This window comes from Ursus arctos, unplaced genomic scaffold (genome assembly GCF_023065955.2).
Source record: "Ursus arctos isolate Adak ecotype North America unplaced genomic scaffold, UrsArc2.0 scaffold_19, whole genome shotgun sequence".
NCBI classification, from domain to species: domain Eukaryota; kingdom Metazoa; phylum Chordata; class Mammalia; order Carnivora; family Ursidae; genus Ursus; species Ursus arctos.
In genome coordinates, this window is record NW_026622863.1 from 47,954,594 (window position 1) to 47,981,383 (window position 26,790).

Genomic DNA, 26,790 nt, shown 5'->3' on the forward strand with positions numbered 1-26,790 from the left:
CCCGGTTCCACGTGGTCAGCTGCGCCACTCCAGCTGCTCTTGGCCGCTAGGTCTGAGTGAGGCACGGGTCCCGGGATGGCGGGGACCCCGTCCGGCGGTGAGTCGCATCAGTGCGGGCCGGCGGGGTGCAAAGAATTGGCTGTCTGGAGGAGAAAGGGGCCCCCGGGGGCGTTCGGGCGGAAAAAGGGACATCCCAGAGACAGGACCTGCGGAGAGTATCTCCCGCATGGAAGGGACTTCGGGCTGAGGGAGGGTATGGGGTGGGGAAACTACTGGTGGAGGGAAGGGCTCCCCCAGGTATTGGCTCGGTGGAGATAGGGGTGCCTCTGGGGAACAGGCCGGAGAGAAGAGACCGGGTGAGGGGACTGAGGCGCTCAGGAGGCTGGGACCAACGGTCGATGGGCGCCCTGGAGGACTGGATCCGCGGAAGTGTCAGCAGACCCCCGTTTCCTCTTCTGCAGGTGCTGCTCCGTTCTCCTGTCCCCCCAACTTTACTGAGACGTCCCCAGCTTCAGAGCCCACTCGTTTCTCTTTGGAGGTGTTAAGGGACCCAGATACGGAACTGTGGCTTATCCAGGCTCCTGCAGACTTCGCCCCAGACTGGTGAGTGGTCCCAGGCCACCTCCTGGTAATACTCCCCAACCCAGTGGCTGAACTGGGGGGAAGTTTAGAGGGGCTTTCCTCAGGCACTCAGGGCGCCTGGGTGACTCTCTTGGTTAAGGGTCTGATTTTGGCTCATGTCATGATCTCAGGGTCCTGGGATCAAGGGCTCCCCACTTAGCGAGAGTTGGCTTCTCCCTCTCCCTCTGCCCCTCTCCCATGCTGGTGCTCCCTCGCTCTCTCAAATGAATAAATAAATCTTTTTTTAAAATGCAGTTTCTCAGCTCCTTTCCTCCCTTTCACCAAAAGAATCTGACAAAGCTTCTGCCTTTCCTTTTCTCCTTTCAGCCTCAATGGGCGGCTAGTGCCTCTCTCGGGCTCCCGGATTGTGAAGGGCAAGTTGGCAGGCAAGCGGCACCGCTACCGGGTCCTCAGAAGCAGCGGCCCCCAAGCTGGAGAAGCAATCCTGCTGGCTCCCTCAGGGGAGGCAGGAGGGGGACTCACCTGTGCCCCAGCCCCCCAGGGCAGCCTTAGGATCTTTGATGGTCCCCAAGAATCCCCATCAGGGACCCTGCTGCAGCCCATCCCTGCAAGCCCTCCGCCACAGATCCCCCCTGGCCTGAGGCCTCGGTTCTGTGCCTTTGGAGGCAGCCTGCCAGTAACAGGGCCTGGGTCAGTCTTGGCACTGAAGTCACCAGCCTCAAGGAAGAGGAAGAAGAAGAGGCATATACTAGAGGCCTCAGTTCCCCAGGAGGTGGTGAATGGGCTTGGGGCCCTGGGGGTGGACACAGCTTTGGGGTCCCCAGATGTGGATGTGGGGAAGAAAAAAAAGCAGGAGCTGCAAGAACTAGAGGTGATGGGGCCAGGAGCAGCAGAACCCATGGCTGAGACGTCAGAGCCCCCGGGAGCACTGCTCCCGTCTACCACCACCAAGAAGAAGAAAAAGAAGCCCAAAGGGGCAGAAACAGTCGAACCAGCAGAGCAGACGCCAGTGCCTGAAGCACAGACAGTGGAGCTGGAACTCACAATTAAAAAGGAGCCTCTGGAAGAGACAGTCTTCTCTCCCACCAGGAAGCGGAAGAGGCAGAAGGGACTGGAAGGGAGGGAGCCAGGGGAAGGGGTGGCAGCGGAGTCTCCACTGCAGCTGAAGATGGAGCCACAGGAAGAAGCCATCCCACAGCCGTCCTCGAAGAAGAAGAAGAAAGAAAAGGGGTACCAAGTAATGATGGAGCCAGGGCCTGAGGCTACAGAGCCAGAGGTGGGCCCTCTGGAGCTCCCAGGGGAGATGATGGGGCCTGAACAGCCCTGTGAAGTTGAACCTCAGGCTGGGGCAGCTCTGGCATCTGCCAAAAAGAGGAGGAAGAAAGAAAAAGGGCAAAACGTGACGGGGGAGCCGGTGGGGCCGGGGGCAGAGGTGAGGGAGCCTCAGGTGGAGCTGGGGGACCTGGAACCACAGGCAGCTCTAGCATCCAGCAAGAAGAAGAAGAAAGAACGGCGTCACAATGCGACGGAGCCCAGGGCCGAGCTGAGTGGCCCACCGGGCGAGGTGTTGGAGCTGGAGCCGCTGGCCGAGGGGGAGCCTGAGGCCAGGGCAGATCCAGCATCCACCAGGAAGAGGAAGGAGCGGGGCCAAGGAAGTGGGGTGCCAGGGACGGCATCCCAGGAGGAGGTGCGCGAGCCGCAGCTGAGTCCGGAGTCGGGGGACGTGGCTCCCGCAGGCCGGGAGAAGAAGCGGAAGAAGCTACAGCAGGATTCTGTGTAGTCTCCTCCAGGGAAACTGAGGGCTGCAATTAAGAAAAGCTGGAGGTGACCACCTGGGCCAGCAGAGAGCGAGTGCAGAGGACTCCCCCCCCCCCCCCCCCCCCCCAGTGACTGCCCCAGCACGCCAGCAGCAGCCTGGGCCACGAAAATGCTTTATTGTTACACCGAGGGCCTCCTTCACAGCTGGGGTCATCGGGGCACTTTCAAGAAGGGCTCGTGTAGGACATCAAACAGCCTCCGGGCCTGGATGAGAGCAAGAAAGAAACCAGGAGCCGGTCATTAAATGAGCCATTTGTTTGCTACCTCCGGAGTGGGCTTTGCTTCTTTCTCAGCCAGAGGGGGCTCTGGGGGCTAGGAGAGAAAGAGCCGGATCTTGAGTCTGTCCCAGACTGGCTGTGTGAGTTTGGGCTAGTCCCCACCCTCTCTGGGCCTCGGTTTTTCCCCATCTGTAGGAGAAGCACTGTGGGCCTTCCAAAACCTTAGAGCTTTGGGATCTAAGGGCTCCCTCACTGCCCCCAACCCCTCAAGCCCATTCCCACAGCAGTTACCTTCTGGGGCCCCAGGCCCGGGCACAAAGCCAGATCTTCCCGCGATGCGGCCATGAGTTGTTCCAGAGACTGGGGAAGGCGGGAGTGAAGGGTCAGAGATGGGGAGCACAAGACTACGCTGCCCCAACTGATCAGGGGTCTAAGATATTCCTGGAAGGAGGTGAGGTCCTGTGGGAGGGCAGGGGAGGCAGGAAGGATGGGGGGGAAGGGGGCAGTGAGGTGGAAGGAAACAGGTGTGTGTGTGTAGGGGGGTCCTTGAAAAGGCAAGGGGGGACAAAATGCCCATCGGGATGAGGGAATCATTCCTTACCCCAAAAGTAGTCAGGAGGGTCTGGCTGTCTGTCTTATTGACTGACTTCACGGTGGTCAGGCATTCAGTCACCTGGAAGGGGAGCAGGAAGCAGACACACATCACGAGAAGAACTGACCGCAGGACTGAGCCCAGGAGGCAGGGCTGGGTCACCACTGTGTCCCCAGACTGCCCCGCATGCAGGAGGCGTTCAAGAAATGCCTTTTTCTTTGATGAAAAGTTCATCTTAGTGAGGCATCTTAGTGGCTCAGTCGGTTAAGTGTCTGCCTTTGGCTCCGGTCATGATCTCAGAGTCCTGGGATCGAGTCTCTGTGTCGGGTTCCCTGCTCAGTGCAGAGCCTGCTTCTGCCTCTCCTTCTGCCCCTCCCCCTGCTGTGCTGTCTCTCTCAAATAAATACATAAAATCTTAGAAAAAAATAAACTTAAAAAAGTAAAAAATATAAGTTCATCTCAGAGTGGTCCCCAACTAGGTGAGAGGGTGTCAGTCACATCATGGGAAGATAAATGCCCTTTCTCTTGAGTTGGTTCTGCCCAGGGGAAGACCACAGGCTCTGGAGTCAGATCTGAGTTCAAAACCAAGGCCCACTGATCACTCCCTGCGAGGCCTGCGCATGGGAACTGACCTCTCTGGGCCTCTTTTTTCAGGCAAGTGGGGGCCCCCAACAGTACCCACCTCAGGGGTGGCAGTGGATGTCCACCATTACTCAGTCGTTGGAGCCCAGGTTAGACACTTCATTCAGCCAATACTCCCTGAGCACCCACTGAAGGCTGTGTGCTGCTGGGGACACAGCAGAGACCGAGCCAGCCCTAAGCTGGCCCTGGCCCGGCCCTCCTGGGGCTCCCAGTTTCAGTGTGGGAGACAGATCAGCTCCTGACAGTGGTGACCCACATAGGCAGGGCTGGGAGGGAGGGGCCCCAGCAGGGGCACTTGACCTGGCCTGGGGATCCGGAAGGGCTTCCTGGAGAAGGAGGCATCAGAGCTGAGATGGGAACGATGGGATTAGGCAGGTAGTCGGCAGAGGGAACAGAAGGGCACAAGCTTAGAGGAGTGAGCCAGGTCTGGGAGAAGTGACAATGCGAGGCCAGGGGTGGACGGGGCTGCTGGGTGGAACAGTCAGGGCCTTGCAGAGTGTGGTGAGAAGGCCAGCCTTTCCCTGAAGGCACTGGGGAGCCATGGGAGGGTTTTGAGCCGGGGAGGGCAGAGTGAAGTGTGTGCTTAGGAAGACCCCTCCAGGGGCCGTGTAAGTGAGAAGGGAGAGGGAGCTGGGGCTGGGATGGGGGAGGAGAGGTAGGACTGAAGCCCCAGGAAGGAGATGGGGGAGGCCCAGGCAGGGAGGTGCGGTGGCCTCACCCGGGAGACGAAGTCCTGCTCCAGCTTCTCCATCAGGAGGTCCGCCGGCTTCTGCTCATAGGCCTTGTAGGTCTCCAGGTACCGCCCAGCCTCCTCGGGGCTGGAGTGAGAACATTCAGGTCAGCCAGGGGGTGGGGGGCATACTTTAGATTCAGTTCATTAGGACACTCACTCTAATATAGGGAAAAAAGTGAGCTTTGCTCCTCTAAATGTCCCCTGGCAAGAACCCCAGCCAGGCGCACCTTTGCTCGTCAGGGGCAGAGCTCGGGAGGCTGACCCGTTGGGTTCAGGTTCCCCTTCCCACCTGAGTGACCCCGGGGCCAGTGACTTTTCTCTCTCTGGGCCTCAGTCTCCTCATCTGTCAAGTGGGAGCGGGTGGTAGAACTGTGGCTCCCAGGCGCTCACAACGGCGCCTGGGCCTCAGAGACCTGTTGAAGAAATAGGAGCTATTCTGGAAGGGAAGCAGGTATGTGGAGTTTGAGGGAGAAAGACGAGAAACACTTAACTCTCTTCCCAGCCACAGGAAGACACACTCAGGAGGCATTCAGGCCCCACTGCCGGTTTTTAGTCCAGCACGCCTTCAAGAGAAAGGCTGCGGGCCAGCTGACTGCTGACTCCCACGACAGCGGCCAACATGACCTGATAATCGTCATTCATTTTCACGTCGGGCACGGGCTTTTCTGCCATGTAACCAACTGCTTCAAAGGTAGGTGACATAACCAAATCTTAAAAAGCCTCTATCTGTGTGCAGAAGAAAGTAACTGGAGGGGCGCCTGGGTGGCACAGCGGTTAAGCGTCTGCCTTCAGCTCAGGGCGTGATCCTGGCGTTATGGGATCGAGCCCCACATCAGGCTCCTCCGCTCTGAGCCTGCTTCTTCCTCTCCCACTCCCCCTGCTTGTGTTCCCTCTCTCGCTGGCTGTCTCTATCTCTGTTGAATAAATAAATAAAATATTAAAAAAAAGAAAGTAACTGGAGTTTATTGGCGCCGGGAAAAAGCTGGCCTTTTTTGTTTGGGGAACTTGCGAAGAGCAAGTTGAGTCGAAGTAAATAAAGGATTCAGGGTTAAGGTATCTTCGCCTTCAGATCCTCGCTAATAAGCAGTGGCTTTTTGATTAAGCGATGGTTCATATTCTTGAAAGAAACATTCCTTTTTCTAATTCTCTTTTTCTTTCCCCCCTTAAATGGGCTTTGCGGCTTTTCTCTTCACTGCAGCAGGATTATTGTTACGGTCCCTAATAATTTGTTCAGGACCCTCAAGTTAGCACGCTGTGTCCGGTGCTAGAATCTGCTTTCATTTGTGCACTCTGTGGTATAAGCAGGATGTCTTTCCATGTCAGCAGAAGGAGCTCGACCTCTTTTATTTCACGGTTGCAAAACATTCCATGATTTGGATGTAAAGACATAGGAAACATTCCCCCCTGTGGGGGCCTATCTGCATGCCAAGAATTGCTCTAACTCATTATGCTCAGAAACTTCTAGAAACCACCCCCCAGAGCTCCTATAAGGCACTTATTATTTTCAAACCATTATACAGAGGGGGAAGCAGAGACCAGCGGGATGGAGTCACTTGCCCAAAATTACACAGCTGGCGGGGAGAAGCAGCACCCTTAACATTACGTGACGTTACTTCCGACAAAATAGAGTAATGTTTCCACTTGCTTTTGTTTTGCTATACAACCAACACGGGGAGCGCCTGGCTGGTTCGGTCGGTAGAGTATGCAACTCTTGATCTCTCAGGGTCGTGAGTTCAAGGCCGTGGCCCGGCCTAGCTGCCTGATGGAGTATTACACAGCTGGGAAAGAATGTGCATCCAGACAATGGGATATTATTCAGCAATAAGAAGTGCGCTACCAAGTCATGAGGAGGCGCGGAGGAACCTTGGAAGCATGTTGCTTGGTGAGAGGAGCCCATCTGAAAAGGCTTCTGTGAGGTAAGGAAACTTCTATGGTCTCTGCCCCTGGTTCCCCGCACAGAGCTCCAGAGACCCTTGTACATTCCTCAGTGATAAGAGTACTGGGAGCATCTTTGTTCTGTTTTTGTTTTTGTTTTTAAGATTTTATTTATTTGAGAGAGAGAGAACGACTGGGGGAGGGGGAGAGAGGGAGAGGGAGAAGCAGACCCCCCCTGAGCAGGGAGCCTGATGTGGGGCTCGATCCCAGGATCCCAAGGATCCCAGGATCATGACCTGAGCTGAAGGCAGACACTTAACTGACTGAGCCACCCAGGCGCCCCACATCTCTGTTCTACTGAGATGACTCTGGGTGGGCTCCTGGATGGGGGCTGGGTGGGGGCTGGTCACCAGAACCGATCAGAAGATTGGGATTTTCAGCCCCACACATGCAGGGACTGGAAATGGAGGTAACAGTTGATTGTGCCATAGAATCCCAATACCGGGGGTTCAGAACTTCCAGATGAGCAAACACGTCCACATGGGGAGGGTCACGCACCCCAGTTCCACAGGGACAGAAGCTCCTGCACTCAGGACCCTCCCGTACATCTCACCCTGTCTCTCACCATCTTGCTGTTGATTCTTACCTTTTAACAAATTCTTTTACTAAACCAATAAATGTGTTTCCCTAAGTTCTGTGAGCCGCTCTAGCAAACCAAACCCGCAGCCGGGGGGGGGGGGGATCCCTGGAAGCGAGCTTGTCAGAAGTACAAGCTGGGCTTGTGACTGGTGTCTGAAGTGGGGGGCGGTCTTGGCCTGAGCCCTTCACCTGCGGGATCTGATGCCATCTCCAGGCAGACGGTGTCAGAACTGCGTTAAACCGCAGGACACCCGGCGGGTGTTGCAGAGAATGGCTTGGCGTGTGGAAAAAGCGCTACACATCTGGTGGCCAGAAGCGAAGTGTTTTGTACAAGTAGTGAAAGCGACACAGGAAAAAGACCGCATTAGGGAAGAACTGGGGGGTTTTTTTCCTTACACACGAGGAGAATACTTGTATTCTATACTCTCTCTATTATATAATATGCTATATAAATATAATATATAATATATAAGTATATAATATACTTAATATATATAAGTATATAAATATTATATATTGTATAATATATAATGTATATGTATAATTATATTATACATATATATTATATATAATATATTATACATATATCATATATTATACACATATTATACATATGTAATATATATTATACACATATTATACATATGTAATATATTATATATTATACATATATTATATGTATATACTATATACATATATTATATAGTATATACATATATTGTATATGCATATGTGTGTAATATATACATATATATTATATGTATATACTATATACATATATGTATATAATATAATATACATATATACACATATATTATATATTATACATATATATAATATACATATATTATATATTATACATATATATATAATATACATATATTCCATATATGTATATTCCATACATATGTATATTCCAACTATATGACATCCTATGGAGACTAAAATGATGAGGGGGTTGGGGGTGGGAGGGATGAATAGGGGGAGCACAGGGAATCTTTAGGCCAGTGCAACTATTCTGTGCAGCACAGTAATTATGGACACATACTGTACCTTTGTCAAGACCCACAGAAGGTACAACACAGAGCGTGAACCCTGATGCAAGCTATGGGCTTTGGTTAATATATCAATATTGGATGGGGTGCCTGGGTGGCTCAGTCGGTTAAGCGTCTGCCTTCGGCTCAGGTCATGATCCCAGGGTCCTGAGATCGAACCCTGCATGGGGCTCCCTGCTCAGTGGGGAGCCTGTTTCTCCCTCTGCCTGCTGCTCCCCCTGCTGGTGCTCTCTCTCTCTGTCAAATAAAGAAATGAAATCTTAAAAAAAAAAAAAAAAAAAAGGCAAAGAAGCCTTCCAGGCGATGATATGACAATGCAAGGCACGGAACAGCACATGTAGACATATGTCGACATCGCCACCTACACACATGCCATATGCGTGTACACCCCGTGTCCGTGTATGTACACACACATGCACACAAACCGCGTTCATATCGCTGACCTTTGAACTACATGAACACGCCATCTATTTAACAGAAGAAAGTCTGACCGGTATATATTCAGAAGAAAGCCAGAGGCGGAGAGAGTTAAGTCCCCCTCCCATCACTGCCGACTCCCTCCTACCCTCCCCGGAGGTCAACGCCGTCCAGGGCCTGGAGCCTTTGTAGCCCTTTCTAGTTTATCCACGTATGTGTCTGCTCAAAAACACAGCTCCCTTCCCTTCCTTCTGTCTATAAATAAAAATATGGTGCTGTTTGGTTCTGCGACTCCGGTTCTCACCCACTGATGCTGCAGGGATGGCCCACGTCATCGCGGACGCACGTTTGCTCACGAAAGCAGGGCTTATCGTGGTGCGGGACTGTCTGCTTGAAGAGCGTGTCTATTCTGTGCTCATAGCCTATCGAGTCTCCCGCCAGCCAGACATGCAGGTGCTCGTTTCGTGCTATCCCTCCGAGATGTTTTCACCACATTTATGGGAGAAAAATGAGCACCTCATTTTTTTTTAATTTACTTTTTTCGGGGTGCCTGGGTGGCTCAGTCAGTTAAACATCTGCCTTCGGCTCAGGTCATGATCCCTCGGGTCCCGGGGATGGAGCCCCGCTTACCAGGCTCCTTGCTCAGCAGGGAGTCAGCTTCTCCCTCTGCCTCTGCCCCTCCCCCACCACTCGTGCTCTCTCTCTCCCTCAAATAAATAAAATCTTAAAAAAAATAAAATAAAATAAAATTTATTTTTCTTTTTTTTTTTTTAAAGATTTTATTTATTTATTCGACAGAGATAGAGACAGCCAGCAAGAGAGGGAACACAAGCAGGGGGAGTGGGAGAGGAAGAAGCAGGCTCATAGCGGTGGAGCCTGATGTGGGGCTCGATCCCATAACGCCGGGATCACGCCCTGAGCCGAAGGCAGACGCTTAACCACTGTGCCACCCAGGCGCCCCAAAATTTACTTTCTTCTTAATAAACTATAAGGTTGATATTTTTTTCATGTGTTTTGGGAACCTGAATTAGACTCTTATTTGGGCTCTAATTGACTTGTGGGAATTTCTTTACATATACAAATATATAATAAACATGTTTAAATATATGCATATAAGTATAAATATTTAAATGTATTAATACTGTATAAATATTCTTATATGTACATATATAAATTAGAGATGTTAAGTCTATGTTAAGTATATACATGTATATGCATATATATGCGTGTATATATATGTATATGTGTGTGTGTATATATATATATATATATATATATATATATGCACAGCAAGTACTTTTTCGTAATTTGTCACCTGTCTTTTAACTTTATTTACAGTATCTCTTACTACCCAGGAGTTCTAAAGTTTTAATAGTCTCCAATCAGCCAACAATTTCCTTTATGGCTTTGGGGTTTTGGGGCTTGCTTTAGAAGACTTTTCCTACCCCAAGATTATAAAAAATATTCTCCTGTAAGATTTCTTCTAATGCCTTTTTTTAATGTCTATAATTTGTCAGAATTTAATTTTTGTTTATGGTGTGAGGAAGGAATGTCTTCTTCCCATTTAGAAACTAGCCAATCTTAATAGTCTTTAGAAACCTAGATGTGGGGACACCTAGGTGGCTCAGCTGGTTAAGCATCTGTCTTTGGTTTGGGTCATGATCCCAGGGTCGTGGGATCAAGTCCTGCATCACGCTCCTTGCTCGGTGGGGAGCCTGCTTCTCCCTCTCCCTGCCGCTCCCCCTGCCTGTGTTCTCTCTCTGACAAATAAAGAAAAAAAGAAAGAATCCTAGATGTGGAATTAATCATTCAGACAGACTTTATGTCTAACTCATCAGTGCCTAGTATGGTCCTGGCAATTTGATCTATGTCACCTGCTTTTGTGACCACAGCCCTAGACGATATTAAGACCCTATTTTAAAGATGAAGGAGTTGAGGCCCAAAGGGAGGCAGTGCCTGGACCAAGCTCAAATGGGGAGTTCTCACAGCAGGAGAAGGAAAGGTCTGGGGGTGGGGCAGAGCGATGCAATGACTCTGGGGATAGAGCCTGACCTGGGCGGGGAGCCTCGGTCTCACCTCCAGGCAAGGACCAGGGTGCAGTCAGCCAGAATGCACATCTTGGCCAGTTCCTTGAGGGCCTGCTGAGGATCTTTCTGGGTGGAAAAGAAAATGAGTATGAGAACTCTGGTAGAAAGCAAGGAATTACAGACTTGAAAACACAGTAGGTTAGGAGGCCAAGAACCCTCCACTCGACTGACACTCCCTAAGCTCTGACTGGGTGCCCACTTGTGCTGGGCAATGCTGGGACCCCTGAGTAACTAAGACCGCCCAGGCTCTGCCCTCTGGAGCTCACAGTCTGGTAAGGTAGATAAAACTGTCCCCGTACAGTGATGAGCCGGAGTGGCCAGGACTGGGATGGGAGACCAGGAGCATCTGACCTGCCTAGGGGATCAGGGAGAGCTTCCTGGAGGAAGGAACATCTGAGCTGAGACCTGAAGGAGGATGAGGAGGACTGAAGGAGGCAAAGGAAAGCAAAAAATGGAATTCCAGACATAGGGAACAGCTTGTGCAAAGGATGGGAGGGGAAGAGGGCTTGAGGAATTGTGATTCACACAGTATGTGATGAAGAATGTACAGGGGTGACCACACGGAGGCTTTGAAATGAACCCACAGAGTGGGGCAGGGGGCCGTCACACAGGGCTCACAGGCCGTGGAGGGCACTGGGGAGCCACGGAGGGATCTGGACAGCAGATCTGTGCTTTAGGGAAACCCCTCTGGCTGCTGTAAGGAGGGGACACATTGAGGCTGGAGGCCATGAGACAAGGGAGGAGGCTGGAGCTGGGGCCCAGGTGGGCCGGGCTGGGTGGAGAGACAGGATGACACAGATTCAAGACACGTTTAGGTGACAGAGGGCTGGGCTCGGCCGAAGTGGGGTAGGGAAGGAGGAGACGGATGATTTTACCCTCCTCCCCGCTTGCCAACAGAGGCTGTCAATCTTGGACGTGAGAAGTTGGTTCCTCACTGAGTTTTCAACTTGCATCTTCCCTCGGGATTCAACAGTCCACTTGGCTGCTGTGAGGCCCAACGCGCCCCATTTCACAGATGGGGCCAATGAGGCTGGTGGGGGGGAAGTGACCACTGCTTACCACGTCCACCTGGACAAGCAGGACCCGCAGGGCGAAGCTCTTCCCCAAGCTCTGCAGCCGCTCGTGGATGTAGTCTGGGTGGAGGTTGTGGTAGCGGAGGCTGGGGGGGCAGGGGAGAGGGAGGAATTGGGAGGTCTCGGTCTCCCAGAGACCCCGGGAGCCCTTCTTCACTCTCCCTGGAAGGCAGAGGGCGTGGGCAACAGGGATCCGAGGCTCGGAGAAGTGAAGTGACCTGCTCCAGGTCACCCAGCAAGGCAGGGGCACGGTGGGATCGGCAGCAAGGGCTGCCTGGCTCTGGCTCCCTGGAGGGACGGACCCCAGGTTCTTCCCGGAGGCAGAGAAGAGACTTGGGCTTTGGGTAGAGGACAGGAGACCAGGGCTTAGACAGTGTGGACTGGGGGACACTGTGCAGCTGGTCTTGGGAGGCAGGCCCATCCCAGGGATGGTCTGCTTTGGCCTCAAAGGGCACCGGCAGGGAGGGGGTGGAGTGGTTCTCCAGCCAGGGAACTAGGGGACATTTCTGCCCAGCAGCCGCCAGCTCTCCTACCTTGCACGGAGGAAAGGAACTTAGAAGTTTCACTTCCCTCCTCTAGCTCTGTCTGGTGAGGGACCCCGGGGAGTAGAGAGGGAACGTGCTTCACGGGGTAGAGATTAGAGAATTCCTGGCTCTCATCCACTCGTCCTGGATGTCTGGGACATGAGTGACCCAACCCCCAACTCGCTCAGACCCAGAAGTCCAGGCCCCCAGCCCCTTCCTCCCTGAGACCCAGGAGTCCAGGCCCCCAACCTCTTCCTCCCTGAGACCCAGGAGCTCAGGCCCCCAGCCCCTCCTCCCTCAGACTCAGGAGCCCGGGCCCCCAGCCCCTCCTCTCTCAGACCCAGGAGCCCGGGCCCCCAGCCCCTCCTCCCTCAGACCCAGAGTCTGGGCCTGCAGCTCTTCTTGCTCTGGGCACCTCCAGGCTAAGACCTCTCCCTCCCACACAGGCCCCATCTAGGCCCAGAGCGACAGGGCCACACCAAAAGATCTCCCACTGAATGGTCCAAAACACCGGGGCAAACTGCCCCCCACCCCGGCCTCCCTGGAAGGTGGGGAAGCCCCTCAGAGCTCACCTGAGAAACAGGGCACAGGTGCTCTGGCCCAGCACATAGTCGGGAAGCACGTCACCAAACTCCCAGGGCACGTTACGCACAAACTTCAGCACCGGGTTGCCCCTCTGGGGAGCGAGGAAGGACCAAAGCCATTAACCGGAATGGCCCTGGGACCACTGCCACCCCAGGGCCCCCACCGCTGTCAACACCTCCCCACCCTCTTCCTGCCTGTGCCTGTCCTCCCCTTCTCCACAGTCTACCTCCTCAGCCTGAAATGTCCTTGGTGCTCTGGCTCTGACCTAGGCCCCTCCCCCCAGCCCTGGGCCTTAACTAAAGGGTCCCTGAGTCTCTCCAGCTCAGCCCTCTCCCCTAGCCGCACATGTGTGACCTGGGGTTGCAGGACACTTCCTCTGGGATGTCTGCCTCATTGCATCCCAAGTGCCTTCAGCATCAGCCCTCACACCTTCCCCTCCTCCTGGCCCCACTTTGGGGACAGCCCCACACCATCCAGAGACCTGAGCCGGGTCGTGGACACTTCCCTCTCCCCCTCTTCCTCCAGCTGGGACGTCTACCTTCCAAGCATCCCCATCAACGTCTCCCCCTCCACTGCCACAGCCCCTGACCCACTTCCTCCTGGCCTCTGCACAGACCTGCCCCTTGCTGCTCTCAACCCTGCCGTGGCTCCCAGTGTCCTGAGAGGAAGCCCCAGGTGCCCGGTGACCCCCCACAGGTCACACAGGCAGACTTCTCCCTCTCACTCCACTCTAAACACACACCGTAGCCCAAGACCGAAAGTCTCTGAGCAAGTCGGGCTCTAATCCATCCCATCAGTATTTACCGAGCACCTCATGCATGTCTAAGTGCTGTGGATACAGCAGGGACCAAGATAGGCAAAGATCCCTGCCTCGCAGGGGACACAGACGTTAAAGAAAATCATCTCAGGGACAAACGAGTAATTATTACAGCGGTGGAATGTGGTTCTAAAGAGAGGGCAGGACCCCCTTGGCAGTGGGCTGTGGGCTGGGCAGAGCAGCTGGGGCGAGAAGGGTCCACAGAGGTCCTGAGTCGCACAGGCCCTGAACTGAGGCACCTGGGAGCCAGAGAAGGGCCTTGAGGAAAGGAGGAGCAGGATCTTATTTTTTTATTTTATTTTTTGAAGATTTTACTTATTTGAGAACAAGAGTGAGGGGGAGGCAGAGGGAGAGCAACAAGCAGACACCCTGCTGAGTGAGGAGCCTGCCGCAGGGCTCGATCCCAGGACCCTGATACAGGATCCTATTCTCATTTTTATTTTATTTTATTTTTTTTTAAGATTTTATTTATTTATGTGACAGAGAGACAGCCAGCGAGAGAGGGAACACAGCAGGTGAGTGAAAGAGGAAGAAGCAGGCTCCCAGCAGAGGAGCCCGATGTGGGACTCGATCCCTGAACGCCGGGACCACGCCCTGAGCCGAAGGCAGACGCTTTAACGACTGCGCTACCCAGGCGACCCCCTATTCTCATTTTTAAAGGATCACTTTGGGGTGCCTGGGGGGGCTCACTCGGTTAAGCATCTGCCTTCGGCTCAGGTCCTGATCTAAGGGTCTTGGGATAGAGCCCCACATCAGGCTCCCTGCTCAGTGGAGTCTGCCTCTCCCTCGACCCCTCCCCCCTGCTCATGATCTCTCTCTCAAATAAATAACATAAAATAAAATAAAAGGATTACTTTGTCCCCTTCACACCCACTCGAATGGCCAAAACGGTCAGAAAGATAGACAAGGCCAGGTGGTGAGATCTGGGGAAACTGGAACCCCCGCCCACGGCTGGTGGGAACGTAAAATGAGGCTTCGTTGGAGAAAATGGTTTGGGAGTTTCGAAAAAAGCTCAACACGGAGTCACCCCGTGACCCAGCACCTCCACGCCCACCTAAATACCCAAGAGAACTGAAAACCCGCATCTACCAGAAAACCTGAACGCAAACGTTCAGGGCGGCATCTTTAGAATAAGCAACAAGTACGAACAGCCCGATGACGGCCCATCCGCGGAGGGACAAGAACCCCGGCCTGGCACCTGAACACGCCAGGACACTACTGGGCCCGCAAAGGGAAGGAAGGAAGCTTGGACCCTCATGGAGGAACCCGAAAGCCTTATGCTGAGTGAAGCGACGTCAGCCGACAGACATGTGAGCTGTTTGCACTTGTTGGCTATTGGGAACAAAGCTGCAGGGACCGTTCGTGCACCAGATTTTGTACGGATGAATGTCGTCATTTCTCCTAAACATCTACCTAGAAGTAGGTTTGCTGGGTCATACGGTAACTCTTATGTTTTTGTTTTTTTTTTAAAGATTTTATTTTTGGCGGGGCGCCTGGGTGGCTCAGGTGGTTAAGCATCCGACTCTTGGTTTTGGCTCAGATCGTGATCTCAGGGTCGTGAGATCGAGCCCCGCCCGGGGCTCCTCGCTCAGTGGGGAGTCTGCTTGAGGTGTGCTCTCTCCCTCTGTCCCCCCACTCTTGTTCTCTCTCTTTCAAATAAATAAATATTCTTTTTAAAAAATTATATTTTTTAAGGTAATTACCCCTAACATGGGACTCGAACCTACAACCCTGAGATAAAGAGTCATGCGCTCCAATGAACAAGCCAGCTGTCAAGAAATAGTTCTTGAATGAATGAACACATGGGGGGGGGAAGCAAGAAATTTAGCTGCACTAACGCAGTCACACCCCCGAAAAGAAGAATCAGGGTGTTATAGACTAAACTTTTGTGTCCCCCCAAAATTCACCTGTGGAAATCCTAACCCCCAATGTGATGGTATTAGGAGGGGAGGATAGGCGATTAGGTCATGAGGGTGGAGCCCCCATGAATGGGATTGGTGCCCTTATAAAAGGGACACCAGAGAGCGCCTTCACCCCTTCTGCCATCTGAGGACACAGTAAGAAGACAGTAGTCTATGAACCAGGAGGCGGGTCCTTCCTGGGCACTGAATCTGCCAGTGCCTTGGACTTCCCTGGCTCCAGAGCTGTGGGAAGTAAATGTTTGCTGTTTAAACTATCCAGACTATGGTATTTTTGTTATAACAAAACAATAGGACACGAGGCAACCTCAACCCACACGCAGTACTTGAAAGGATGAATGAAAGAGGGGCGCAGCCCAGAGCACAATGGCCAGAGCTCAGACTTCCTCCCAGTGCCCACCAGAACTCCCTCCCCATAACCCAAGTTTCCCACCAGAAAGCTCAAAGCCTCACTTCTCCATCCCCTCCTCACCTGGCGGGGGCTCACAATGATGCTGCTGGATTTTGCCCCCGGTTTCGGGGCCTGATTGGGGGTCTCTCCTGCCAGGGGCTCTGGCCCCGTGGGGTGTGGAGCTCCAGCCCCTCCCGGAGGTCCCGAGATGGCATACTCGGCATACGTCTGAGGGGCTGCCTGAGGTGAGGTCTCCACGGTGGGCAGGCTCCGGGTGGATTTGAATAAGGGCTTGACCTGTGCAGGGGAGGGGAGTGTCAACATCTAAATCGAGCCCCTTCTCCCGACTCCTCAGCCTCTGCACTGGTCCCGGCCACCATTTTCTCTCCCTTAGACCGCTGCAGTCATCTCTTCACGAGCTCCCTGCCTACACCCTTACTCCCCACAGTCTGTTCACTGTCATTTCACGTCGCTCTGCTCAGAGACCTCGGTGGCTCCCATCTCAGAGCAAAAACCGAAGCTGTCACCATAGCCCACAAGGCTCTAGAAGATCTGTCCCTGCCCCCTTGCCTCAGGGGTCTCACCTCCCACCTCTTTCCCTTTGCTTTTTCTAGCCCAGTCCCACTGGCCTCAAACTCCCTGGGCCTTTGCACTGGCTGTCCCCTCTGCTTCCAGATGTTGTCACATAGCTCACTCCCTCACCTCCTTCACATCACTGCCAAGATGTCACCTCCTCAGAGAAACAGTCCCTTGACCTAAGGTAGCACGTCTCCCCCATCATCCCCTATATCCTTAGCCCACTTTGTTTTTCTTCCTAGCACAGAGGGAGCAGCCAGTACTCAGCACCAGCCAATTGTTTTCCTGTGGGAATGCGATCTCAGTGTTGTCAGATCCTTCCATTTACCAAAGGTTGTCAAAAGCGCAGACTTTTTTTTTTATTGCAAAGCCTTCCAACTGTCAAATGTCAACAATAAATTCATGCTTTGCAAACCAGGGTGCTGTCCACATAAAACACATCCCAAGGTCACTCCCTGTTTGCCGGTTTTTCAGCCCCTGCCTGGAGCCCGCTCTTGGAATCACCATGACATTTTACAGCTAGGGAAACAGACTTGGGGAGAGCAAAGGTGTTTTCCCAAGGTGACCTAGGCCACATTTCCTAACCCACCCTGGTGGTCACAGGCCTCTTCCTGTCCTCCTTCCTCTCAATCACCCCCCAGCTCCCCAGTGTTCTCCTCATCTCCTCGTCCTACCCCTGCAGGAGGGGCCTCATCCTCGCCCAGCGGTATGAAGAATTTCTTCCTCGCGGGTGGCCCGGAGGGCTGCCGCACTCCCTCTTCGTCCATCCCAAGGTTCTTCTGGGTCCTGAAAATGAAGACATGGCGGCGGGGTCGAGTGAGACACCAGCTCCTGAATTCCCATCCTCCCAGTAGGAACCCCCACTCACAGCCATCCCACCCCAAAAATCCCGGGGCTCCATAGCACCGAGTTCCAAACACCCAGTGTCCCAGATTCCTTAAAGCCCCGCCCACACGGAGCATCCACCTTCAGCTCGCCCCGCCCCTTACCGGTCCACACGTTTCATTAGCCCCGCCCCTCAAGGGTCTCACGTCCTATTCGCCCCGCCCTCACTTGTTCACCGCCTTCGTTTGCCCAGTCCAACCTCTGTCCCCTCCGTCCCGCCCCCAGGGCTCGCACCTGACACCCTCCCCTCGCTTCATCGCTCAGACACTGCAACGACTGATTGGCTCCCGTGGCTGCCAATCGCCTCCCCCCCGCCCCTCTCGACCCAACCCAGCTGTCGGAGTGCCGCGAGGACTCACCTCCTTGCCCCCAAGCCGCGAGCTGAACACCGGAGAGGGACCGAGGCGTCCCACCGCCGACGCGGCCAGCGCGTCCCCGAGCTCGCCGCACTTCCGGCCTCTCTAGCCCTCGATCCCGCCCTCACCGTTCCCCAGAGGGGTAGAGCTTCGAGAGGGGCGGTCCCCGCGCAGCTCTCTATGGTCCTGGAGGACTGCAGAGGTTTGGGTTGGAGAAGCCGATGAACTACCCGCCTGAACGACTCTGGTTGCCGAGAAGTTCAATTTCGATGCCCTTATTAAGCATCTCCTTGTGCTCGGGCTCCGGACAGGATTCGGGGAGGGAGGGGAATGGCGGGAGATCAAATTAGGTTCCTCCTCTCAGTCCAGACTTGGGTTCCCATCCCAGCTCTGCCATTGACTTGGCCTCGGTTGCTACATTCATTCATTCTTTCATTCCACACGTACTCCCCGAGCGCCTCCTCTGTTCCCGGCCCTGTGGGGGCAGTGCTAGCGACTCAGCGGTGACCATTGACAACCACAGCTCCCTCCTGTCCTCCTGGAGCTCCCAGCCCAGTGGGAGAGACACACGCGTTCCCAAACTGTGACGACCCCTGGAGCGGGCAAGGCTGGGACGGGAGACCCCAGGCCGCCGGGGAGAGGGGAGGGGGAGGGCTAGGGAGGGGCCGCCCAACCCAGCCCGAGGGTAGGGAAGGGCTTCCTGGAGGAAGGGACATCTGAGCAGAGACCTGGTTGATGACTTAGTATTAGTCATTTCCTGAAAGAACAGTATCACACTGTTCTAACTTGCAGCTCTCTGGTTACTAAGGAGAGAGAACATCTTTTTGTGAGTTTATTGGTCTTATGTAGTTTGTCTTCTGTGGATTGCTTGCTCATATCCTTTGCCCATTTTTTTTAATGGGGTTGCGTGCCTTTTTTATTAGTATTAATTTGTAGGAGTACCTTATGGATTCCGATTCTAATTCTTGGTCAGTCATCTATATTCCAAGTATTCCCTCCTAGTTTGTACTTTGTATTTTAACTATGTATTTATTTATGTCACAGAGAATTCTTGGTGTTTATTCACACCTGTTTATCAGTCTGTTCGGTGCTGACTTTGGCTTTTGGTGTGTTAAGAGACCTGCCATACTCCAAGGTCATAAATATAGCCTGTAATGACTTTTAATACTTTCAGAGTCTCGATTTTGTTTCTGTCTTTTTTGAAAATGCACTACGGTAGGAATTTATGGTGAATATAACCAATTGTCCCAATACCATTTACTTTAAAAATCAATCCTTTCCCCAATTTTGATATTTCACCTTTATCATGAACCAAATTCCCATATATGCACAAGTCTATTTATGACATTTCTGTTGTTTTATTAATCTTTATATCTGTCCTTGCCTCCATGCTGTACTGTTTAGTGATTTTATTTTGATATGTTTTGTGATTACATAAGGCAAGTCCCCCCTCTGTTCAGTTTCAAATCTGTCTTTACTGTTCTTACACTATTTCTCTTCTAGATGGATTTTAGCAGCTGCGTTTCCACTTCTGTGAAGAATCCTTTTGAGATTGAGATTGGAGTTTCAATGAATTGATGGTTTAATTTTTTTAAAGATTTTATTTATTTGTTTATTTGAGACTGAGAGAGTGTGAGAGAGAGCCCAAGCAAAGGGGAGGGGCAGAGGGAGAGGGAGAAACAGACTCCCAGCTGGGCAGGGAGCCCAACACGGGACTCAATCCCAGGACCCTGGGATCATGACCTGAGCCAAAGGCAGACACTTAACCGACTGAGCCACCCAGGTGCCCCAACTGATGAGTTAATTAAAAGACATCTTTTTCATATACCTGAATATATTGATTGTCTCTATCTCTCCAGTGATTCCAGCTTCTGTTAGGAGCCTACTATGAAAGTTTTTTATAAATAATTTTTATTTGTACAGTTGATTCATAAATACATTTTTGTATCAGTCTCCTAGAAGAGCTGTAACAAGGTATCCAAAACTGGGTGGCTTACGTAACAGAAATGAATTGTCTCATGGTTCTGGAGGCTAGAGGTCCAAAGTCAAGGTGTTGGCAGGGCTGTGTTCTCTCCAAGTGCACAAGGGAAGGATCTATTCCAGGCCTCTCTCCTAGCTGCTGGTAGCCTCAGGAGTTTCTTGGCTTGAAAATGGCCATCCTCTCCCTGTGTCATGGTCTTTCCTCTGTGTGTGTCTGTCTCTGTATCTTAACTCCCCTGTTTTATAAAGACACCAGTCATTTTGGATTAGGGCCCATGCTAATGACCTCATTTTAACTTGATTACCTCTAAAAAGACCTTATTTCCAAATAAGGTCACATTCTGAAGTACCAGGGGTTAGGACTCCAACATATCTTTTTCGGAGGGCAGGAGTCAACCCATAACATTTCTGTTACTTTTTATAACCTTTCTTTCTGAATTCATTTTACTACCTGCTAGAGTCCATCCACTTCTAATTCTTTAAGAGAGCATTCTGGACAGTCATGTTCTGAGTTTTGCTCATCTCAAAATACCTTCATTTCATCCTCACAATTGGAGTCTCCGATTCTGGGTTCCTAGTTATTTTTCTGGCAAAGTTGGAAGATATCGGTCCTCTGTCTCCCTGGCTTCTGGGTCGCTGATAGGAAGCCTACCATCCCCATGATTCTCCCTCCTACCCGTGCAGGCTCATCGCTGAGTGTATTTCTCCCCCAAGGTTATCTACTAGCGGTGTGACCTTGTGCCAGCAACTCAGCTTTTCTTTGTGTATCAGTTTACTCATCTCTAAAATGGGGATGGGGCGCCTGGCTGGCTCGGTTGGTAGAGCGAGTGACTTTTGATCTCCGGGTTTTGAGCCCCACATTGGGTGCAGCGATTACTCAAAAATAAATAAATTAAATAAACTTTAAAAATAAATAAGATGGGGATAACAATAGTACATGTATTAGGAGGATGAAATGAGTTACGTGTAACATGCCTAAAATTATACTTGGCACACAGTGGGTGCGATATTTGAGTTTGTCATAGAAATAAAATAGCCCTAACCAAGTCATGGACAGCAGGGGCTGGAGCTGTGGTGGCCACTGCTGTATCACAGCGGACTTCCCCGCCCCACTCCCACGTCCCCACCCCCCCTTACCCCTCCCCACTCTCCCACTCCCCGCCCCCCGCCCTCCACCCCGCAGGCAACCAGAAGGAGCTACCAAACCGTATACTGTGTGAATGAGCAGAGAACAGTGGCCAAGCGCTACAGCAAGCACCTGCACTGCTGGGAGCCTCAGTTTCCCCATCTGTAATTGCTGAGGACTCAGTAAAACCACAGCGAACTGTATTGAGATGGACGGTTCGCTCATTCCTTGAATACCTACATATTGACCACCCACTGTGTGCCAGGCATCTGGGACATGGCGGTGAACAAGTCAGCCCAGGTCCCTGCCCTGCGGAGCGGATGGTCTCACGGAGGGGACACGCCATGAGATTTCAGACGGCCACCCATGCTATGAAGAAGATAAAGCACGGCGCTGTGAAGCGGGTGATGCGGGAGGGCGCTCCCACTGTCACAGGATGAGGAGCTCTATAAATCATAAAAAGAGTACCGCCAACTAGAGTCCCATCAAAATAGGTTCAGCACTTACTATGAGCTAAGGCCCCATAATAATCTTCCCCTTAGGTATCAATAGGTCAATGGATATATGAGGAAACTGAGGCCCCAGCGACACAGAGAAGGACCATGGAAATGTGTCCCTGAATCCAAGGGCAATGGAGTGTATTCTAGAAGGAGGCCAACCTGGGCGTGACTTAGTTTCTCCCTTTGGGGAATGGAATTGACAAACCAACCTGCAACGCGAGCCTTTTCCGCCAGGGGGCGATGGCGCCCCGCAAGAGGATTTGGGCGTAGGGGCGCGGGGAGCTGCTCCGCCACAATCCCCTCCGCCCCCCGCGGCGGGACAAGACCCCGCGCAGGCGGCCCCTTCGCTAATTCCGACTCCATTCTTTATGGCAGAAGTGCGACAACGGCCCCGCAGCGTGCGGTTAGTGTAACGCTGAGCCTGTTAGCGTTAGTCGGCGTGCGGAAAAGTTGCTCCCGGTTCTACATCATTTCCAAGTTTGATTTCTACTCGATTCCCCAACAGAACTTTCGGATCCTGGATTCGAAGCTGCCCGGCTCCGAGTTGCGAGCTTGAATGTTCCACCTGTCCTCACTCTGATTCCGCGTCCTCCTTCCAAACCCTCCAAGTTGAAATCCCTGCCGCAATTCCAGTTCCCCGGGTGACTTCTCGAATCAGGTCCCTGCTCCAGTCCCAAACCCTCCCCTAATCCTAACTTTGCGTTTCCTCTGCACCCGGAGGTATTGGGGTGGAGATGGGGAATATGGGGACCCCCGCCCCTAATTCCGCCAGAGGAACTCGGGGCGGGGGGCACAGAGGCGCCATCCGAAGGCTCTGGAAGCGGGGGTGCGGCCGAGGGGCGCAGTGACCAGGCCGGCGTCCCCACCCGCCTCTAAACTTAGCCGCAGTGACGCGCGGCCCGGCGATCGCGCGGCGGGGCTGGGGACGCAGGGGGGCCAGAGCGGAGGGGGGCGGCTCCGCTCCGCGAGCCTCTATTTATAGCGCCCGGAGCCCGAAATAGCGCGGAGCGGAGCGGCCTGCATGACGCGGGAGCCGCCGGGGACTGACTCACCCGGCCCCGAGCGGCGGCCCCCGGATGGGGGGCAGTGGAGGAGCCCGGCCCCGACCCCGCACCATCCCGGGCACCTCTTCTGCCTGGCCGTCCCAAGTTTGCACCGGTCATTGGGGTTGGATACGCAACAAAAGGAAAGGTCTGCAGCACGAGAGACTGAGGTTAGATCAGAGGTGGGACTTCCCCCAAGGGCCCAGAACCGAGGAACTAACTTTGTTGGTTTATTTATTCTTTTAAGTAGGCTCTACGCCCAATGAGGGGCTTGAGCTCACGACCCCGAATTCAGAGTCGCACGCTCTACCGACTGAGCCAGCCAGGCGCCCCTCCAGGAACTAACTTTATACGAAAAGAGAGGTTGGGAAGGAAGGGAGATTAAAAACAAAACCCAACAACTAGATATGCGCACCTATTTCCCTCCAGCAACAGGACCGATGCATCCTGGGGGCAGAGAAACACAGTAACGTGGCCAGTCGCCAGACCAGAGCTGTCCCCCTCTCCGTGGCTCCTTGCGTGCTCCTCCCACTGCCTAGAATGCCCTTCCCTGTTTCCCCACTTTTAAGAACTCATGTCCTTTAGGGACCAGGTGCTAAGGGCAGTCCCTCACAAATGAAAACTCTGTGACCCACAAGGGCAGGGCCAGGCCGGGCTCAGTCATCACTGCGTCCCTAGCACCGCCCAAGCCCAAGACAGGCCTCCAGAGAAATTAGCCACATGCATTAACAGTATTGGTAATAAAATGACGTTTCCCACATTATAATAGCAAATGTTTATTGTATGCTACATGCCAGACATGAGTCGGGGAGTCATCTCCTCTGGGTCTCACTATAACCTTAGTAGGGAGAGGTGCTTTTACTATTTTAATGACTATTATCCCCACGTTAGAGATGCAGAGACCGCAGCTCAGAGAATATCTGAGCTCAGAGAGTAGCTCAGCTCGGAGAACATACAAGCTCATCTTGCTTGTAGTCAGAGCTGGCTCTTGAACCAGGTCACCTGGTCCCCAAAGGTGTTCGGTTTCCCAGGACACTGTCTCTAGGCTCTATGGAACCCGAAGCTAAGGGATGATTCTCAAAGTGCAGTCCACGGAACCCTGGGGGGTTCTCCAGCACTCTTTCAAGGGGTTCAAGAGGTTAAGATATTTCTAATATTATTAAGACACTTACCTGCCTTTTTCACGTTCACTGCCTCACGAGGGCACACGGCAGCCTGTATAATATCACAATACGCTAAACACAGCCGCAGCTATGAGGACACACAGCTTGCTTCTGTTGAGCCAGACATTAAAGTGATCTGCAAAAATTATAAAATGAGGTCCCTCTTTTCATTAATTTTTTTCTTGTTTTGGAATATATGGTTATTTTAATTAAAAACTATATGATTTTATGTAAACATGAAATTGTTTCTTTTTTTAGCTTTTATTTATTTATTTATTTTTAAGATTTTTATTTATTTGAGAGAGCAGAGAGAGAGAGAGCGTGCATGAGCAGAGGTGAGGGGCAGAGGAAGAGGGACAAGCAGATTCCCCGCCTAGTAAGGAGCCCGACGCGGGGCTCAATCCCAGGACCCTGAGATCAGGACCCGAGCCAAAGGCAGACGCTTAAATTGTTTATTTTTTTAATGAATAAAATGTTGTTTAAATTTCTCAGTTTGAATTTATAATGCAGTAAATATTGAAAGATATAATGCACATAAAAAAACTCTTTGAAAGAAAAAAAAACCCCAACTCTTTGGAGTCCTCAATAATCTTTAAGAGCATAAGGGGTCCTGAGACCAAAAAGTTTACAAATCACTGAACTTAATAATCACGTACACCTAATAAGTGTTATATAAAGGACAAGAATGTGGAACATCAGGGCTCCTGGGTGGCTCAGATGGTTAAGCGTCTGCCTTCAGAGAGCCTGCTTCTCCCTCTCTGCCTGCTCCTCCCCTCGCTTGTGCTCTCTCTCTCTGTCAAATTAATAAATAAAACCAAAAAAAAAAAAAAAAAAGAATGTGCTACATCATTTCAGTTGAGGACAGGAGAGGTTCTTCTGTTAAAGAAGCATTTAAGAAGAGACCAAAAGGGGCACCTGGCTGGCTTGGTCAGTAGAGCATGCAACTCTTGATCTTGGGGTTGTGAGTTCAAGTCCCACACTGGGTGTGGAGCCTATTTAAATAAATAAACACATACATACATACATACATACATACATAAAATAAGAGACCTAAAGGATGACTGGGAATTGGCTAGGTGAAGGGAGGGAGAGTTTTCAAGGTGGTAGAAACGGCTTGTGCAAAGATCCTGTGGTAGGAGATTGCTAGGTGAGTTTTGAAAAACGTAAGGCTGAGCATTCAAGGGACCAGATTTTGTAAGGCCTTGAAAGCTACAGTAAGTACTTTGGATTTTATTCTGAGTGGAAAATGAACTGTAGGGGGGCAAGGATGGAAGCAGGAAGCCCAGTGAGAAAGTGACTACCAGTGAGATGGTAACCCGGACCAGGGTGACAGAGAGTCAAGAACAAAGCTTAGGTTTGAGGGACCGGCAGTAACAGGAACCAGAATTGCAGGCTGGGGAAGAAAGTTGAGAATTTTGGCTGAGCCTCCTCAGGTTGTTGAAACCTTTGAGACATCCCAGGGGGAAGGTCAAAGGGACAGAAGAGAGAGTTCCAGGTTCAAGGTTAAAACCCGAAAGTCACAAAGGGCACCTGGGTGGCTCAGTCGGTTGAGCATTCAGCTCTTAGTTTTGGCTCAGGTCATGAGCTCAGGGTCGTGGGATCAAACCCCGTGTCTGGCTCGGTGTGAAGTCTGCTTGTCCCTCTCCCTCTGCTCCTCTCCCTGCTCGCGCTTTCTTTCTCTTGCAAATAAATAAATAAACTCTAAAAAAAATCTGAGAGTCGCCAGTGTACATGCAGGTGGTATTTTTCTAGTTTGTTAACTCCATTTTTAAATTATAATTTCTAGCTGATTACTGCTATTAAGCATTTTTGGTTAAACAACTGCAAGTAGGGGCGCCTGGGTGGCTCAATCGGTTAAGCATCTGCCTTTGGCCCAGGTCATGATCCCAGGGTCCTGGGATCGAGTCCTGCGTCAGGCTCCCTGCTCAATAGGGAGTCTGCTCTTCCGTTCTGCTTGTGCTCTCTCTCTCTTGCTCTCTCGTGCGCTCTCTCTCTCAGATAAATAAATAAAATCTTAAAAAAAAAAAAAGACCTGCAACTATTAGGCACCTAGCTGACTCAGAACAGCATGCAACTCTTGATCTTGGGGTTGTGAGTTTGAGACCCACCCTGGGTGTAGTTTACTTAAAAATCTTAAAAAAATAAAAAATCTCTGACTATCTTTGTGTTTTTAATAATAGATAAAATTCCATTAACAAAAATATTTGGTGGTAGTCCTTCTAACAGGCAATCTGGCCAAATTTTCATACTAAAATTGTTTGCTGATTCTTTTAGTTTTTCCTTGAAAAGTATCCAAATGGCAGTTTTCTCTCTCGCCTTCTGATCTTTCCATCTCATTTATTTTTCTTGTCTTATACCATTTACAAAGACTTCCAGGACTGTGTCAAATGGCAAAGTTGGTTGATTCTCATGCACTGCACATGAGATGACTTATCTCATTATCCCCATTTTATAGAGGGAGAAACTGAGGCACAGAGAAGTTACTCTCTTGCCCAAGGCCACACAGCAAGCAAGCAGTCAAACCAGGATTCCAACCAAAGCTTGTGTTGTTCTCAACCACTGCCTTAAAAGAAAACTCAATCAGCATTCTATATATTTTTTTCAACAGGTAAAATACCCTGCAAGTTTCCACAGGGACCTCTGAAGCTTGGATGAGGAAGGTGGCGTGGGGTTTGGGGGGTGGCTGAGGTCTGGTTCTGGCTCCGCCCCCTTGCCTAGACTCAGTTTCCTCTTATGACGGAAGGTTGGAAGAGATGGTATCTAAAAGCCACAGAAATTCTGCCTTCGGAGTGGAGAGACAGGCCCCCAGATAGACTGTATTCATTTCCTGTGGCTGCCTACCAAAGTACCACAAACTTGGGTACCGCTTGGTGGCTTAAAACAACAGAAATTTATTCTCTCACCGTTCTGGAGGCCGGAAATCCTAAATCCAGGTGTCGGCAGCAAGGCCACACTCCCCACCCCCCAAGCTCCCCGAAAGGTTCTGGGGGGAGATCCTTTCTTGCCTCTTTCAGCTTCTGGGGGCTCCAGGCATTCCTCGGGCTTGTGGCCAGATCACGCCGGTCTCTGTGTTGGTCTTCACAAAGCTTCTAGTCTACCATCTGTGTCCAATCACCCTCTGCCTTTCTCTAGTGAGGACACTTGCCGTTGGGTTGAGGGGCTGCTTGGATAATCCAACGTGATCTCATCTTGAG

At 51.6% G+C, this 26,790-nt stretch overlaps 2 protein-coding genes across 4 annotated transcripts; one reads left to right on the forward strand and one right to left on the reverse strand.

The window, feature by feature from the left end:
- Positions 1 to 16: 16 nt before the first annotated feature.
- POLR1G (RNA polymerase I subunit G) lies at positions 17 to 2,661 on the forward strand. The gene is made up of 3 exons (XM_026482052.4): positions 17 to 97; positions 462 to 603; positions 949 to 2,661. Exons 1-3 carry the CDS (start codon positions 76 to 78, stop codon positions 2,360 to 2,362), a joined length of 1,578 nt encoding a protein of 525 aa, XP_026337837.1. The 5' UTR covers positions 17 to 75; the 3' UTR covers positions 2,363 to 2,661.
- Positions 2,494 to 23,731, reverse strand: ERCC1 (ERCC excision repair 1, endonuclease non-catalytic subunit). 3 transcript variants are annotated; one of them, XM_057314498.1, is made up of 10 exons: positions 23,606 to 23,731; positions 17,218 to 17,329; positions 16,049 to 16,264; positions 12,828 to 12,931; positions 11,718 to 11,817; positions 10,648 to 10,724; positions 4,571 to 4,670; positions 3,220 to 3,291; positions 2,910 to 2,978; positions 2,494 to 2,604 (listed from the first exon to the last, which is right to left on the reverse strand). In XM_057314498.1, exons 2-10 carry the CDS (start codon positions 17,308 to 17,310, stop codon positions 2,551 to 2,553), a joined length of 885 nt encoding a protein of 294 aa, XP_057170481.1. In that variant the 5' UTR covers positions 17,311 to 17,329; positions 23,606 to 23,731; the 3' UTR covers positions 2,494 to 2,550. The 3 variants fall into 3 exon arrangements, with proteins under 3 accessions (XP_057170481.1, XP_026337839.2, XP_026337838.2); XM_026482054.4 differs by lacking the exon at positions 23,606 to 23,731 and adding an exon at positions 17,788 to 17,899; XM_026482053.4 differs by lacking the exon at positions 23,606 to 23,731 and adding an exon at positions 17,533 to 17,623.
- Positions 23,732 to 26,790: the final 3,059 nt, after the last annotated feature.